Genomic DNA, 17,590 nt, shown 5'->3' on the forward strand with positions numbered 1-17,590 from the left:
CATCGTGGCTTCGTAAACAACGTGAATCAACCGTGTTAACTGTACTCAAATATTACTAAATGTGTGGTTATCGGCTTGCCGGCTGTTGACTATAGGTGTAAAAAGATCTACTCGGCTCCGGTTCCTTCTCCCTTATCTCCTATCATCTCACCAGCTATCTGTTTGCTGGAAATATAAATACGTTTCTTGGCCCGTCTGTCGCGATAAGATAGCGTTTCGCTATGTTATTCGCAAACAATCCACGCGGCTTTGAATTTAACGCTAGAACTCCTTTCGATGACTGTTCGCGTCGTTTCCAACTCGTTTGCCTCCTATTTATTTGTCTAATCTTTTGTTCTCCTTGTTCATCTGTTTCTCAGGGTTCAGGAAAATATTTGGTCACGGTCAGGTTGAAATTTGAACGCTAATATTTGTATCGTAAAGATGGTGTCGACCTTTGTAAAGCGGACGATATACAAGTACGTATCGCACACGCAAAATGTTTTTGGTCACGCGTTCGATTACAATTTTCTTTATCCGAGTGTTTGCAGCAGAACCCGATAATAGCCTGCCAATACTATCTTATCGTGACTTTTTGTGGAAGTGTTTTGTCGACTCGATTGATAACACGGATGAGATGAAGCTTTGCTGTAAAGTGGATCTATTATATCGATTTGTTACTCTAGTCGTTGCTTTCGTCGTGTGATGTAATAATTGGCTGAGAGGAATTTGCCGTATAATTATCGACCATAATTTCTTCATTATCTTTATAACCAATAATTATAACAGAATTTCAGACTGATTCATAGAGATATAATTTATTTCAGCAAAAACAAAGCAGCTCGTTCGAACAATAGAAATTCGCGTGTTTACTTGACGTGTTTCCCTCGGTGAATAGATTAATGTACGCGAAGTTCATTTCAGTCGTGTTATTTATTTAAAAGCAAGCGAATTATTTATATGGTTACCTATGCTGATAAACTTATCTGTTATCGGCTTATCTGTCCGTATTCGAATTAATTAGCGAATAAGAATCATCGATATAAAAATACGAAGGGAAATAATCGTTTATCATCTTCTATTCTATAATCATTGGTGCTCGCCATTCATTTCAGACCGGCGTAAAATGAGCGCGATAACGTCCAGTCTTATTTTTGTCGATAAACTCGGTTGGACTATTGCGAACGACAAATATTTGTCGACTTTCCCGATATATCCGTTGAGGTCGTTCGATGACCGATTGCGATAAGTATTTTGCAAAATTACAATTTACGTCTTCAAGAGCCTTGAATAATTTTTCTAATAATTTTTACTTGCTCGCTCTTTGTTTTCTTTTACCGATAAGTTGGTTCTCGGTCAGCGAACGAGCAACGTTTTGCCAAGTGTGGAAGGAAAAGCCAGAGCCCCATAATTCCTGGCATTAAAATTTCAGTCGGCCGAGACAGAAAGAAAGTTCGTTTCGGGGTCGGACGGGTAAATCGACGAATTGATTAATCGAAGCGAGAGAGGATCGGCTATAACTGTGGATGATTTACTTCGTTCATCGGCTACGACCAACCCCTCTTTTCTACCAGTCCACCCCCGCATTGATAGCCTGCTCGCTTCGTGATAAATAATGAATGTCATAGTGGTGACGCTGGGCCAGGGGCTGAGAGGAAATGAAAGAAACCGAGATTCGAATACGACAGGGTGCTATTTTAATCCCATTGAGCTGGAATTAGAGGTTATTTTTAAAATGTGTGTTGTAATGTGTAGTCTTGTATGATTGAAAATGAAGACTGTCAGGTTGAAGGACTGTGTAGGCCTTTTAAAAACAGCACGACATGTCAAACGTGTCGGGAATATCGACTGCACAGTGTTCCGATTTGCTTAAAGAAATATCGTTAACGTTAAAGGCCTAGTAGACGCCTATGATCAAGTTTTTCATTTATTTTTCTAAGAAACGAAGCCTTTTGTGAAAAAACTTTGTTGCGCGCTTCCGACTTACTTTAACACGTAAGATAAACTCCTGGCGATTATCTATTCTTGCCGTGTCCGAAATTAGCCATATTCGAATACCACATAACTTTCAATCTCTATTTTGTCCAAAAATGGAACACTGTACGAGAAAGTGTCACTCCACATTTTCCACTAACTTTTGTATATAGATTCATCTGCTTCCGGCTTGTGCTTTGTTGTACAGTTTGATACCCTGTATATTAGATTTTCGTTAAGTTTATTTAAATTTGTCATTATTCTGCTATTGATCGAAATACTTATTTTTGTGAAATATTCAATATATATATATTAATATATTCTTTTTTCTCTCTTCTGCCCAAATATCACTGTATAGTAACTGACAATTACATACAATTATACAATAGCAATTTTAACAAGTTTTCGTAGCATCATATCGAGAAACTTAGCTATACATATGCAAGAGCCACTAGCTCTTAAGTATTCAATATACAAGGTGGTTGGTAACTGGTGGTACAAGCGGAAAGGGGGCGATTCTACGCGAAAAAAGAAGTCGAAAATATAGAATAGAAATTTTTCGTTTGAGGCTTTGTGTTCGAGAAAATCGACTTTGAATTTTCGCTCGGTACGCCCGCGATACGTTATAACCCGATCTCACGGTAGATCGTTGTCTCGATGGAAAGATTTAAAAAAGAATTTTTATTCTATATTTTCCACTTCTTTTTTCGCGTAGAATCACCCCCTTTCCGCTTGTACCACCGGTTACCAACCACCCTGTATATAAATAAAGAAAAGGAAAGGAAACAAAGAGATGGGGATGCGCGTTTTAATCTCGCGTCCAATCTCCTCCATGCCGTTATTTCTTTCGATACACTCAACACTCGGCTCGATTGGGCCAGTTAACGAAAGTGGCCTCGATAGCGCGCACGATTTTAATTCAACGATCGTGCGGCGATCGTGTGGCGATTAAACGTTTTCAGCTTCGGCATCATTAGCGAGCGCGCGGATAAATAAAATGGAATTGAAATGTGCTGGATCGGTGATAATCGACGTAACACGATCGAAAGCGTAAAGTAGAGAGGCAAGAAACGAGCTTTCTACTATTATTTGCACCGCGTAAATGTCATTGTGGAAGTTCGTGGGAGTTTTATCACCGAAGAGCCGCGTGTGATTACATAATTGATACGCTGCTTGGTTCACCGGAACGATGATAATATTCCTCTTCCGTTCAACATTCGTATCATTAAGTCTTGGAATGAAAAAGTTGCGTGGATGTCGTTACGATCTCCGTTTCTTTCTTATCGAGAAGTTTCGTCCGCGAGATTAATGGTGCTACGCAAACTTGACTGTCATCGTTGATTGCTTGTAATTCAAAGGCAGTTTGCACAGTAGAGGAAATGTTCTTTTGCCGTCATTTGCAATGCGAGTGGTGTTATTTTCGCCGCGTGTTACAAGTGGAATATTCCACGATAGTCCTTCGCTTTCGATCGTATTATTTAACGTTTCGATCTCGTCGCGATTCGAGTAACGTGTTTTGTCTACGGAGGTGCATCGTGGAATTCAAAGCCTCGATCGAACATCGATTTCTTTACCTCTAACTATATATTCGTTTTATACAGTCGGTCGCCAGAGATTTTCCACTCTCCGACAACACTGTTTTTACTCTTATTCCAACTATCTCAGAATAATTTTATTATTAGAGGAAATATTATTATCGTTTCGTACATTATGTTACTGTATGTTGTTATACGTAGTATACTTACTTAGTATACGTAGTATACTTACGTAGTATACTTAGTATAGTTATACTATATGATATACGTAGTATACTTAAATAAATAGCCTTATCGTTAACTTTATTCGAACAATAAAATGGCATTTTTATAAATTTTGGAAATTTTGTCTACAACAGAAAGCAACCACCATCGATATCAGTTAACGAAATTTGGACGACCAACTTATCGTTATCCTGCTTATCGTCTATCGTGTATCGATTAAGAGAATTCGATCGGCTTGGATTCGCTTAACGGATATACAGTAGCCAGACTAATGTTTCTTGCGCGATACGCATCGTCGACATTAGCGGTAGCTCGTTTAGGAAGTAGGAACGCGATGACTCAAGCCAGCTAGATTTGCTCGCACGGCATGAATCGTTGCGCTCGTTAGGACGCGGAGTTCGCGCGATACATCCGTGCCGGTTGCGAAATACGGGCAAATTGGTGCACGTTTAAAAAGCGTGACGTTCGTAGACGAGAGTCGTGAGTGTCGACTCTGTATACGCGTCTCGCGTCATCGCCATCACCACCGGACCATGATTAATAGAACGACTAAAAGGAAATTAATAAATGATTGAAAATTGAATATACATGAACCTAATTAACCAGTATGTAAATGTTATAATAAATGGATTAGCTGACACATACTCGTAACTATCGTGTACACAAGTCTGATTATTCCATGCAAAGTTCAAGGTTGAATTTTAAAACGTCGATGCTTCGCAGCAGCTTCGAGCAACCCTGCTATATCCTATAAATATTTAGAGAGGAGTCATCGTGCGTGAAAAGTTCCATCTCGTAAAGCGTGCATGTACTAATAATAGACTATTCTCTGATACTCGATCTGTAATCATTTGGAGCACGACTTGAAGGAGAAATAAAATAGAGAGAGAGAGAGAGAGAGAAAGAGGAGAGTTGGGAGTAGCGCGCTGGCTAACACGTTCGCCGGGAACAAAAAGCAGATTAAGCGTCAGTGGTTAAGAGTCGAGGAAGAGAAAGTCAACGAACCAATAGCAGCCAGTCCCTGTGCCTGATTGAGCCTGAATGCCGTGTTCTGGCTTTTATTAAGCGCAATCTCTCAGGTTCGGTCTGCAACACCCGTCCCCCTTCCCCTTCCTTTCTCTGTCGACTGGCTCGCGCGTGTCTCGTGCTTTTAACGAGCGTTTTACGAGCTTTTGTTCGGTCTCCTCTCCCGCTCTGCGCCTTTTGTCAGGAATGCAATACGTGAACAAAACGCAACCGCGTATAATGCTCCTACGCGGACAAAACACGGGTACAATCTCGGCTGATACAGGCTCGGGGTCAGACGCGTTCCACGCGATCAACAGAATACCACCGAGGATCGTCGATCTTCGTTCTATTCGTGTTCTGTTTGCCAGCCAGCAGATCTTCGAGACGCTATCTTGCCTTTGGATAAACGCGAACATGCTTCTTCAATGACACATCGGTAATTTACTCTTGGTCAGATGCAAATGTGTCTTTTTGTCGCGATGCAGGTTCACATCCTGGCGATAATCGTGTGCTCGATACCTTTGACAAAGCTTCGACTCCCTTTCGCGTGGAAATGCGTGTGTCGTGATAGCAGGTGAAAGAAACTTTAGAGAAGTCACGAAATTGCGATTACCACGAACGTACATAGAAGGTAGAAATACGCGCGGGTAAAGATGACGCGAACAACGAGCAAACAGTCCACGTGAGTTGACATTTGCTCACGGCTCGATTAGCATCGTAAACCTTCTTCTAGGATGAGGCCATAATTAGATTCGCGGCCTGTTCGTGACAAGCTACTTAAAGCCTTCCTCCTTCTCTCACTGCCTCTCTCTTCATAAATGGTCGTTCATTCTAGTTCTCTCCTCCTGATCGTCTGGATCATCGTCGTTGATAAATTTTATCTGGTGACTCGATGGTCTGGCGGCCTTGATTAATCGTAGAAAAATACCAATGCCAGAGATTTTCCTTACTATCGTGACAAATCGATTCGAGGAAAAGTTGGAATAAAATTAGCTGGACGATTAGTATTCTGTTATAAACGATTCGATCTTGATGTTCTGAGTATTTATCGAATGATATGTACAGAATCAAATCAGGTGGAAATCTTGGATTTCTTGGATTTATAAGATTTACTATTATAGGATTGATGATTGTATTATATACTTGGAAAGTTCCAGTCGTGTTCACGTTTCCAATCGACTTCTCGAGATCTTGGTGTTACGACTGTCCAACAGACTCGACGAGAGGAACATACGCTGTGGGTAGAATGTGGTTTGATCAGTGTCTTTTGCTATCGATATAAGTTCAAATGATTCACGCGTCAATTACTTTATCGACAACGTTTCGAAGAAAATTATATGTATCATATTCGGTCAATCGTTCGGAAAGATCGCGATTTATCTACAGAAGATAAAAGATTTTCGCACGAAATTTCTTAGGAAAAATATAAAATACGTAATACGGACTACGAAATCTTTTGCATTCATCGCAGAGGTGCTACACATAAACGAGTTGAAAACACGCATTGAACTGCGAATTTCTACAATTTTTTATTTTTCTGAACGCAACTAAGCAGAAATTTGATTCATCGACTAAATATTATAACGAGTACTATACTTTGTAAATTTTGTATATTTTCGCGTACTATGCGCATTCTGTGCGTTCTTGTATCTACGAATTTCCCACAGATGTATAAAATATTACCGGACTAATAATCGTATATCATTAGGAAAGTTGCTAAGACGATGGCGTCAGCGAGAGTATAGTAGATTGCTTTCTCCTCGGATGTCGGTGTCGAATGCGTTTCCGCGCGTGCACCCGCGCGCGCAACTGTGACGACGAACGCGAAAATAGAAGTCGCGTATCGCGTTTCGTGTCTCTCTGACCGGCACACGTGGACAGTGACGGATATCGGGGAGGAAACAGCGAACGGGCGTGACGATCATCCGGGTCAAACCGACAAACTGATTGGCAGTATTTATTGAAGTAGGTGTCTTATGTTCCGCAGAGAAACATGCAGTCGACCTCGATGGCATGGAACACGTTCATCCCATTACCACCACCAGGAAGCAGAACGCACGCCACGCCGCATTCCGCAATGACAGCGCATGTAGGCCATCATCATCCCGGGCCAGGTGCGGCGGCGGCGCATCCAGTCACCGTCGCGCAGCAACAGCAACGCGAGCGCGAGGAAAGGGAACGCGAGGCGAGGGAGCGGGACGCGAGGGAGCAGCGACAACGAGAAACTGAGAACCTGGGGATAAGGGAACACCTGGTCGCGGCCGAGAGACTGCACAGGCAAGCCGAGGCCAGGGACCATGTCGCGGCACAACAGAGAGCCGCTTATTATGCAGCCACTGCGCCTCCGACTCAACAGGTACGTATGCGCGTGGTTGTAACGATCGAGAGATCGATCGAGAGAGAACGGCCGCACTATCGCCGATGCTCGGCTTAAACGTTCGTTTCTGCGGCGATTGGTATATGCCAATATTGGTAATACCGCGTTAATGGTAGTCATTCTGGTTTGTTTTGGCGCAGGTGTCTCGACCGTCGAGCGTACCTGGCAAAGTCGATTATCCACCACCACCGGCGCACTCGAGAACTTCCAAGTCGTCGCTGCCCGTTAGCAGTCTTCACGAGAAACCACCACCGGTGGTAGGGCCGTCGCACAGTTCCCTGCCAAAGGTGGAGCCAAACGTCGGCTTGTTCAGTTACTCGACGTACCAGCCACAGTCGCCGTATATACACGATATTAAGGTGAAGAGTGACGTAGGTCAACCGCACAAGTCGTTACCGAGTAAAAGCGGTTTGGCCGGAGGTCTCGAGCGAGACCATCACGGTCGGGAGATTCTCCAGAATCCTCCTTCTTTATTGCCGGATCACAAGAGCTCGGTGATAGTGAAGAACGAAGGTCGAGAGCTTCCGAAAGTGCCGACGTCGCAGCAACACTCGCCGAGTCCGAAGATCATGCCGTATCTGAACGTACAGTCGGTCCCGCCGCAGCACAAACCGTACGAGTACAGAAGTCCGACGCAGAGTCCTCACCATCTTCACCACCTGGACGGACTACAGGCGGCGAAGAGCATACCTCAGGGTCATCACCGAAGCAGTAGCGGGTCTACGACCACGACGCAGTTACCCAGTCCGCACGGGCATCCACCGCATTCGCACAATCGTCAGTCGCCGCACGCTCAACATCCTCATCAGCCACCGCATCCATCGCCACCCGAACCACGTTATCTTACCAGGCCGGAACCCGGCCTACCTTACGCTACTGCCAAGTCCTCGTATTCTTATCCACATCCGCATCCGCCCACGGCCTCACCGACATCACATTACGCCGCGCCGGCAGGCTCTAAGCCGAAAGTCAGTAGCCCAGCGCCGCCTCACATCTACGGGAAACCGAATTCGGGTATTATGACCGGAACGCCGGTCTGCAGAGCTTCCGAGCCGGCGGTCGCAGCCCCGATACCTCTCACCTCGAAGGCCAGTAGCTCGCCTTACCAGCAAGTGCCTCACCATCACGGGGCGCCGCCTCCACCTCTGCCGCCGCCCGCGCACAGTAGATCCGTCTACGATCCTAGGGGTTATACCGGCTCGATGCCAGCCGCGAAGCTTCCACCGCCACCCCTTCACGGTTCTCCGCCGACTGCAGCCTCAGCGCCCCTGTCCAGGCCCATCGCGCATCCGGCGCATCACACGAGTCCTCATCAGCAACCCGGTCAGACGGTGCAACACGCGCAACCTCAGATCAACACCTCTTTCCAAACGCAGCCGCTCGATCTCGGAGTGGAGAGATCCGGCTCGCCTAAGAGGAAAGCGCCCACTCCGTCGTTGACCGAGAATTCCGGCCAACCGGTCTCGCTGGAAGTCTGCAAGAAACGTAGAACAGAGGAACCACAGCCACTATCGTTGCAATGCGTCGGACCACCGGTCCTCTCGAGAGTGAGCGAACCGAGCCCGTTGATAGCTTCGGCGGCGACCTCGATCACCACCGTCGTCAACACCACGGTCGCTCTATTGGCCCAGTCGAACACACAGACGACACAGGAACGTACCGTGACAGCGGTCAGTCCAACGCCACGAACTGCCAGCGGCGATGGTTCCGTGAGACCGGCCAGTACGGGTAGCGTCAGCTCGCTGAATCCGACGGTGAGCGCGGCACCGAGTCCCGCGCCCATTCCCAGTCCAGCACCCTCCACGGCGCCCAGTCCAGCACCTAGTGCTCCCGGCACGCCCGCCAAAGCTAATCCGAGCACGGTTGATAGCGAAAAATCCAATAGTCCCGCACCTAGACCACCCAGCAGTACCAGTTATCCCGTACACAAGCTGAAGAAGGCTTGGCTTCAGAGGCATTCCGGCGAAGATGGGACGGAAGATACAACGGGCGTCGTAGGTAGTGGTACTTGTGTCACTTTGCCTATGAACATCTCCCAAGCACCGTCGCAGTCGTTGAACAACAAAGAACGCGACACCTCTTCGAACGTCTCCGGCAATACGACCACCACTTGTTTGCCTAGCGCCGTCAACTCTATTCACAATATCGGTAGTATGGCGGTGAACAGCATCAATAAAAGCAAGGTCACTGCCAAAAGTAGTCGTAAATCGGCGAACAAAGAATCGTTAAACGGACACGCCACGGACACGAAAACGTTACAGGAAGACTCGTCAAGCAGCGACCCGGAAAGGAAGTCGCCGCCGAAAAGGAAGCCACCCAAGGTATCTATATGGATCGTATCTATCTTATTACTTTTCTAGAGTCGGACGTCTAAGTCGTTTGGACTCGTTGTAGTGACTCAATGTAGCGTCTGTTACATTATTCTTGCATGGTTCTCTAAATAGGTCGTGTTCTGAATATAACTACTACATCCTTTCCTTTACTCATGTCTACGCTCTTTTTCTGGTAGTATGTAGATTTTCGATGTATCATTCGTAACGGTTTTCATCGTTATATCGTATAATTAGTAGTTCAATTGTGTCGAAGCATGTACACGATTATTACGTCTGCTGCGAAATCCACGTAGCGTCAGAGTTGCGCGTTCGAATTTCCCGCCACGGTTGCGTTTGAATTTCCCGCCACGGTTGCGTTTGAATTTCCCGCCTCTTTCGCCGCCATTTTGATAATACTGCTCTGCCAATACAAGCCACAAGTAGAAAGGTGTCTTTGAACGTTGTCCGTACGATATAATGAAATTATTTTGGCACGAGTTTCTCGAACTTTGACGCTGATATACGTGCTCTACGAACGATTATCGACCGTGCGACATGTATAGCTCTGAGTGGATAGCATTGGTAAAGTGTGAAGCAATTTCGTCCTATATATATTCGCGACTAAAGAAACCTAACCTCAAAACGATTGTTTGAATTCTGTTATATATGTTCGACTTTCGAGAACTTGTTAAATTATTCTGTTGTTTATGAGAGAAGAGCTATCTTTTTTAGCTTCTTTTTTATTTTTCTCTATATTAAACCATTCGTTTGAAATTATCTAGACTTATTGCATGTAACGTAATTCGATTCGGAAATTGATTTGCTTGGAATAGGAAGCCATACTGTAAACGATATATGTATACGGTACGGTGTGCGTGCGTCGTGCGTGTCCTTTGCATGCGCGCGCGCGTATATCTAGGTTTTCGTAGTATTTTGGCAGTAGTTTCGGCAAGAGCATGAACTTCCTGACTACTTAATAATCTGTGCCCTGTGGTAGGTAAAACGAAAGAAGGGCGCAGCACGGAGGCAGCAAACGACCGCGGAAGATCAGCGGAGGCGAAAGGAAGACAAGCAAGCTGGAGGGACTGGTGTAGGCAGCGAGTCTAGTAACGAGAGCGAGGCTGGTTCTGCTAGCGATACCAGCGAACAGTTGGGTTCCATTCAACCTACGTCGAGGGTGCGGCATACCACGGCCAATTCCAACAATTCGTCGGGAAACGGTTAGTTGACGTAGCTTCTTGTAAATGGACTTCCCATCAGGTGAACTAACTATTCACTTGCAGGGTAAGTGATCCGTGTTCCATGGTGGTACACTTAATCCTTTCTATAGAGCCATGCGAGAACTCGAGAAATTCAGGAATACCATTGATCGATCCATTCGGATTCAAGCATTCAAATAAATTGAAATAATTATCGAGGAACATAAGTGAAGTAGATTATTGTTTTTTTTTAAGTACACAAAAAATATGCTAGAATGATAGATAAATTATACAAGATTATTGCAGAAACCAGAGTTTAAAGAATTTTTATAGTTTAGAAAAAATAGTTTATCGTAGCGACATGAAATATTGAACTTAATTCAAATATTATAAAATAGTAGGATTCAGTAACAGAAGAAATATTGAGCAACTTTTTGAAATAGATAATTAAATAATATAATTACAATGCAGATTCGATAGAATTCGATAACGCAGATTGTTTGATACATGTTACAGTTAAAATGTTGTATTCCTGACACTCTTTAGGTTCGCCATGCTCTTGAAACCCTTGTTATCCCGTTTCGTACACTTACCCTGTTTCAATATAAAATCCTTGCTTGCTATTTTCAAATATTCTAATAACAATTATTAGGCAAAAAGATGATGAAATAATGAATTGATTAGCATCTATGAAATACAAACAATATAACGAGCTTTTTAACACTGAACTAAGTTATTTGTGTATAAATGGCTAAATAAATGTTCTCCATCGTTACTCAAATAGATCGTACTGTTTGTTCAATAGGAAATAATAAGGAACCGAGAAAACGAGGTAGAAGACCAAAGACTACGAAAGGTAACGAATTGGGCGGAGAAGATCAACAACCTCGTCAAAAGAAAGAACGTAGAGACGATAGTACGAGCGGTGGTAACAGTGGACCAGGTGGAAGCGGTGGTAGGGGCGATCCCTTTCGTAGACCTCCGATATCACAATTGAAAAAAACCGGTGACAGTTGGTTGCAAGACGGCGCTTGTTTCGAAGTTGCTCCAAAGTTGGCTAAATGTCGTGAGTGCAGATGGACACCGCACCAGCGCTCCAAAAATCTTCCTCAAAATATTTTCTGCAGATTTTATGCATTCCGTAGATTACGGTACACGAAAAACGGACAGTTGGCTATAGCAGGATTTAGCGACCCTCATAAAGATGCGTCTGAGGTAAGTATTCGAAATTGTCGCACCTTTTATCAAGGCACGTTTGCAAGAATAACGAACAATCGTTTGGTTTTCGTGTTACAGGTAGATCTTCGATTATGGTTACCAGGAAAAGAGAATACGGACACGAAGAAGGATGAAAAGTCCGATAAGAACGATAAAGAGAAAGGAGACAAAGAAGATCTAGATTTGGAAATGGCTCACAGACTACTTCGCCAAGTCGGAGATCAGTTCTGTGACCTCTTGCATCAAGAAAAGGACGCTCTTCAACAGCACATGGCAGAAGGTAAATTTTTCATGTTGGATTCAAGCATTTAGGTAACATGGTCATTCAAATATACAGAGTAAAAATTAAAAAAATCAATGTTTATATGTCTTCACGCATGTTTCATAGTATCGATGTTGCGTATATATAAGATATTACGAGAATAAATTTAAAACAAAAAACAAATTGAGTATATTTAGCATGAGATATGGTCATTTAGCTTTTTTTTTTTTTGATTTCATTATTGTGTATATTATTCATTTACGTTGGAAATATTTAATTCGATATTTTCATAAGCATGCAATTATACGCGAGGAAAATTAGCTTGGAGTATTTCCTTTGTTCGCATGATTTAACGCTTTGCGTATCGATTGTTTCTTCACCTTGACAGCAAGTTCGGGACTTGTAGACGGAACAGTCGCTTGGAAGAGAGTGGTGCAAGGTGTTCGAGAGATGTGCGATGTCTGCGAGACGACCCTGTTCAACTATCACTGGGCTTGCGGAAAATGTGGCTTCGTCGTATGCATCGATTGTTACAAGGTGAGAACATTTCTTTTCATCTTTGTAAATCTATATTCATTCGTAGGACATGATGATAAATAGTTCGTTGAAATCCACGTGATTATACCTATAAAAATCGAGCTCTTTAACTCTGACGTGTGAAACGTTAGCTGCGTTTATATATGTAAATTTTGATTCGTGGCGATTTCACAAATCATAAATGTTATTAGGGACGCAAGAATGGAACGATCAAGATTTGGGGAGAGAGCGGCAAGGATAGAGACGATTTTTCGTGGCTTTTGTGTACGAATAGACAAGTGCACGAGCCCGAACGACTTATGCTCACGCAAATTATCGCCGGCGATAGCTTGACACGTCTCGGGCAACGGTTGCACGAATGCCGCGCGGAATGGGGAATACCACAGCATTGTGGTTGCACGCTAGTCGTTCAGACCTCTCCCAACGAATATTTACGGAACATGATAAAAGGCGACACGGTACCGGTTCTGAACGGTAATGTTAAACAGGAAATCAAAGAAGAGAAGAAAGTGAATGAATCGAACGGATCGTCGGAGAACAAAACGAACGGCGAAGACAAAAACTCTCCGTTGAATTGGCTGGCGGATGTGGCTCTGCAGAATCAGGATAAAAACGAAAGTGGTTCTAGCTCGGATTCCGATGAGGATCGAGATGGCAATTACTCGACCTTGAGAGAATTGCTTATCCGACCGTCCCATAAATCAAACGGTAGTGGATCTAGATCGAATTCACCGACCAATAATTCCGGCAATGTTAACGTTACTTCCGGAAACAACGCGCAGAACAACGTCGCGAAATCTGGCAAAAAGTCGAAAATGGACACGCTGGATGAGGTTATATCCAGCGTAATAGAACACAGCGTGAAGAAAGAGAGGGAAGGTGAACTGGATGACGAGAAACCGAGGGAATTGAAGCATTTTGTTAGAAGATACAAATGGACGCAGAAAGGAAGAGAACCGTTGCCAATTCGGATCATGACGCTTACCGAAAGTAAGAGTCTGTATCCGGATGTGCCGCACTCGTGGCTCTGTGATGGAAAGTTGCTCAGGTTAAACGATCCAAACAATCCTAACAATTATAGAATATTTCAAGACCAGTGGAAACGCGGACAGCCAGTCATCGTGTCGGACGTTGCGAAGTCGTTAGATATCAATCTGTGGCACCCGGATTCGTTCGCTAGAGACTTTGGCGACGAGAAGAACGACTTGATCAACTGCATGACCGGAAATTTGGTACCGAACCAACCAATGCGTAAATTCTGGGAAGGATTCGAACACTTCTCGAAGAGATTAAAGGATGAGAGGGGAAATCCAATGTTATTGAAATTGAAGGATTGGCCGCCGGGTGAAGACTTCGCGGAATTATTGCCATCGAGATTCGCGGATTTAATGAAAGTTTTGCCGTTGTCGGAGTATACCCATCGAAACGGAAGATTGAACCTGGCCAGCCGTCTACCGGATTGCTTCGTGAGACCAGACTTGGGACCCAAAATGTACAACGCTTACGGATCGGCTCTTCATCCCAATAAGGGAACAACCAACCTCCATCTAGATATTTCCGATGCGGTCAACGTTATGGTCTACGTGGGAATTCCAAAGGATGCCGATAACGACGAATACGTCAAAGGTATTTACCATAATTTTGTGTTGTTTTTATCTAAAGCAAATTAAATTTCGAAGAATTAACAATCGTGATTGTATCAATGTTATAGAAGCACTACGAGCGATAGACGAAGCCGGCTGTGACATCTTGACACGCCGTCGTGTTCGTGAACGTGGAGAAGCACCGGGCGCATTGTGGCACATATACGCAGCACGAGATGCCGACAAGATCAGGGATCTATTGAACGCGGTAGCTTTGGAACGAGGGGCTCGTTTGGAGCCGCACCACGATCCAATTCACGATCAAAGCTGTTATCTTGATGGACCTTTGCGAGAACGGCTGTACCGCGAATACGGCGTCGAAGGGTAAGCATTGCGTTCATTCGACGATCTCACTGTCTCTCGTAGCTTTCTGAAGTATTTGTAAAAATAAAGATGTGTTTCTCTCCCTTGTTACAGATACGCTATCGTACAGTGCCTAGGCGATGCAGTATTCGTGCCAGCTGGTGCGCCGCATCAAGTCCGTAACCTTCACAATTGTATAAAGGTAGCCGAAGATTTCGTATCTCCAGAAAACGTGTCGCATTGCTTCCACCTAACGCAAGAGTTCCGTGCGTTATCGGACACGCACACGAATCACGAAGACAAGTTGCAAATCAAGAACATAATCTACCACGCGGTGAAAGATTCGCTGGCCGTATTGAGTAACGTGAAGGAAGAAACTCTTGCCAAGCTTAAGTCTAATAACGAGATAAAGAAGGAGGAGACGTAGCCCTAGGCCCCCTGTCGCGGTCGCAAGAGCCGTTGATCGTTGTTTGACTAAAGTCTCGCTATAGCAGTGAGTGCGTAACCTGTTTATCGGGTCGTGTATCCGTCTCCCGAATAGCATATGCCCGGGATCGGTTCGAGACGACAGGAGAATAAATCCAAGATACTCTGATAAAACCTGTATCAAGGTGCAAGAATTTGTTGTGATATTTGACGAGTAACTCAAAAGTTTCATTTTTCGATATTGGCTGAGCCAATGAGATTATTCGTTGTTTCATTTGAATTTTCCTTTTACACATACTTTTTCCTTCCTCTCGAGCAACGTGCTTGCGGACATGAAGTCCGCGGCTTTTTTTCATTGAAGTTATGGAGTCGGTCCCGCGAACGCGCGCGCGCCGTGTCCGTTATCATTGTGATACCTATGAGGAGAACTTTGGATCATGCATTATTTGTAATTACTTATATCGTGCCTGTATTCAATACATATTGTCTATATTATATAAATGTAGATAATGGATTATTGTGTAATGAATTCTTACTAGCATCTACGAAAAGGATCGTCTAGAGGTACCTTTGTGCAATTAGATGTCGATTAAATTGTTAGCTGGATCAGTGATACTTGTCGATCCGCGTTATGTGCTCTCGTGATCTGGTGCTTTTTTGGTATCGATTTAACGAAAGCAAACATAGAAGCGCTTTGCCAAATGGCCGATATATATTTCCTGCTATCGTCCTTGTGTTTCGCGCGGGAGGCGAGTGTAAGAGGGAAACACTGCCTAAGCTGTTCGCAACGGTCAAGTTTCTGGAATAAGATGACTCGACCATTGCGCGTTAACGCAATTACACGCGATAAATCGCAGTTCGGCTTCCTCGGATATATACGTTTTTCAGTTTGTTTTTCTTCTTCGAAAGATATATCGGCTATACCGAGCAAAGTTTCTCCGAAGGTTTGTATGACCACCGTCGTTTAAATTAAGGCATCAGAACAAAAATAACAAGGGAAATTGCTAAACAAATCTTTCGATATTATCTTTATAGGATATGAGATATCGATGAGAATAGACTCGATTGAATTTAATGTTTTTATAGATTGGATTAATATTGTGTGGCCCAGTGATGACCCAGTAAAAAGAACAGTAAGATGAAAACAAAGTGAAAAGGAGGACAAGATAAAGGCAGAAAAAAAGCAAAGTAAAAATGATCTGTTATTTTTGTCGAATCACGTAAACCGTCTATCCGATAGAGCAGCGATATTCTAATTGTATTATAATTAATATCGATAAACTATGGTAACATTATTTAATGCAAAGTAAAGCTGTAACGATTTTCGAAGTGCCAATGTTGAACAATGTGGACTGTCTCACGCGTTTACACGTTGTGTATCGTACGTGTATAGGTAGGCGAAAGAAAAAGAAGGAAGAAAGAACAAAAAGAAACAGATTAGTCATGCAGAATTCGCAGATGAGAGGCCGAGTTCCTATCATTCAACTGTTCTCGTATAGAACAAACCGCTGCTATTCACGGTATGTTGCGCAATGTCTGAATTCTTGAAAGCCATTGCCGTCCTCGTTCATTGTGTTCCACGATGACGTTTTTCACACACTCGTAAACCGGCGAATATCATAGTTGAACGTTCACGATTTGTTCGCAACCTCAAGTGGTAGCAGAGTAAGATGAGGAAGAAGAAGAAGAAGAAGGAGATGGAGAATGGAAAAAAGCAGAAAAAAGAGAGAGGAAGGCAGCAGCTTTCGAGGACAGGTGTATGTGATTTAGCATCTCGCGCCGTTGGTGCGCTTATCGATCGTCAGATGTTCTCTACTGCTGGTAATCTCGAAACCGACGTGCAAGCAACAAGCGAAGAAATAAGGAGAAACAAATCACTGGAATCCTGAAATCCGCAATTTCTTTGATCTCAACATTCGTCTCTAGCATACAACGACTTGACTAAAATAATATTTAACGAATAAATTTTTAAATATCTCTTAGTGTCGATAAGTAACGTTAATATTACGGAAATTATAACAAGAATTAAAAAAAAAGTACCCTTATTATTCACAAGCGACGATAATGATAATGATAATTGATGATAACGACGATGTATAAAGTTATAGAAAAAAAAAAAGCAAATAGGCATACTCTGTGTATTATTGCTGCAGACAAAGCTATTATTCGTTCTCCCGCTACGTGTATGTAAATACATTTATACATACTTATATGTATACATATACATATATAAATACGAAAGAAAGTTAGGCTTTAAGGGATTACACACTCCATAAACCATGGACAAAAGAATAAACCTTACACGCGTAGATAGATAGTTTATTATACCATTATTAATTATTATTAATTAATTATTATGATTATGATTATCATTATTACGATTAATTATAACGAAGAAATACCGATATTTAAATGTTGCTGAATACGAACATGATGCGAAGCACGACTATCGAACGTCAGTGTATAAATGAAGGTGATTACGAAAGATTGCTTGTATGTAACTGCATAAACGCGTGCGTGTGTTGTTTTTTTGAGCGAAATTCCGGGAAGAATACACGAGTGAGTGAGAGCGAGAATGAGAACAAGGGGCCG

At 43.4% G+C, this 17,590-nt stretch overlaps 1 protein-coding gene across 5 annotated transcripts in view; it reads left to right on the forward strand.

Annotated features, from left to right (window-relative positions):
- The window catches only part of LOC117216270 (probable JmjC domain-containing histone demethylation protein 2C), a 233,006-nt gene extending 215,731 nt beyond the window's left edge, over positions 1-17,275 (forward strand). For 2 of the 5 annotated variants that reach the window (XM_033462853.1, XM_033462859.1), the window contains exons 10-18: positions 6,691-7,077; positions 7,239-9,419; positions 10,408-10,630; positions 11,415-11,824; positions 11,906-12,107; positions 12,478-12,626; positions 12,818-14,252; positions 14,338-14,593; positions 14,687-17,117. In XM_033462853.1, the coding sequence (XP_033318744.1) occupies positions 6,691-7,077; positions 7,239-9,419; positions 10,408-10,630; positions 11,415-11,824; positions 11,906-12,107; positions 12,478-12,626; positions 12,818-14,252; positions 14,338-14,593; positions 14,687-14,999 (5,556 nt within the window). In that variant the 3' untranslated portion in view covers positions 15,000-17,117. Of the gene's footprint in view, positions 1-6,690; positions 7,078-7,238; positions 9,420-10,407; positions 10,631-11,414; positions 11,825-11,905; positions 12,108-12,477; positions 12,627-12,817; positions 14,253-14,337; positions 14,594-14,686 lie in introns of all 5 variants that reach the window. The other 3 variants (XM_033462888.1, XM_033462879.1, XM_033462868.1) reach the window with 3 other exon arrangements.
- The last annotated feature ends 315 nt before the right edge of the window (positions 17,276-17,590 follow it).

The sequence above is a fragment of the Bombus bifarius genome, unplaced genomic scaffold (genome assembly GCF_011952205.1).
Source record: "Bombus bifarius isolate JDL3187 unplaced genomic scaffold, Bbif_JDL3187 scf7180000007973, whole genome shotgun sequence".
NCBI classification, from domain to species: Eukaryota; Metazoa; Arthropoda; class Insecta; order Hymenoptera; family Apidae; genus Bombus; species Bombus bifarius.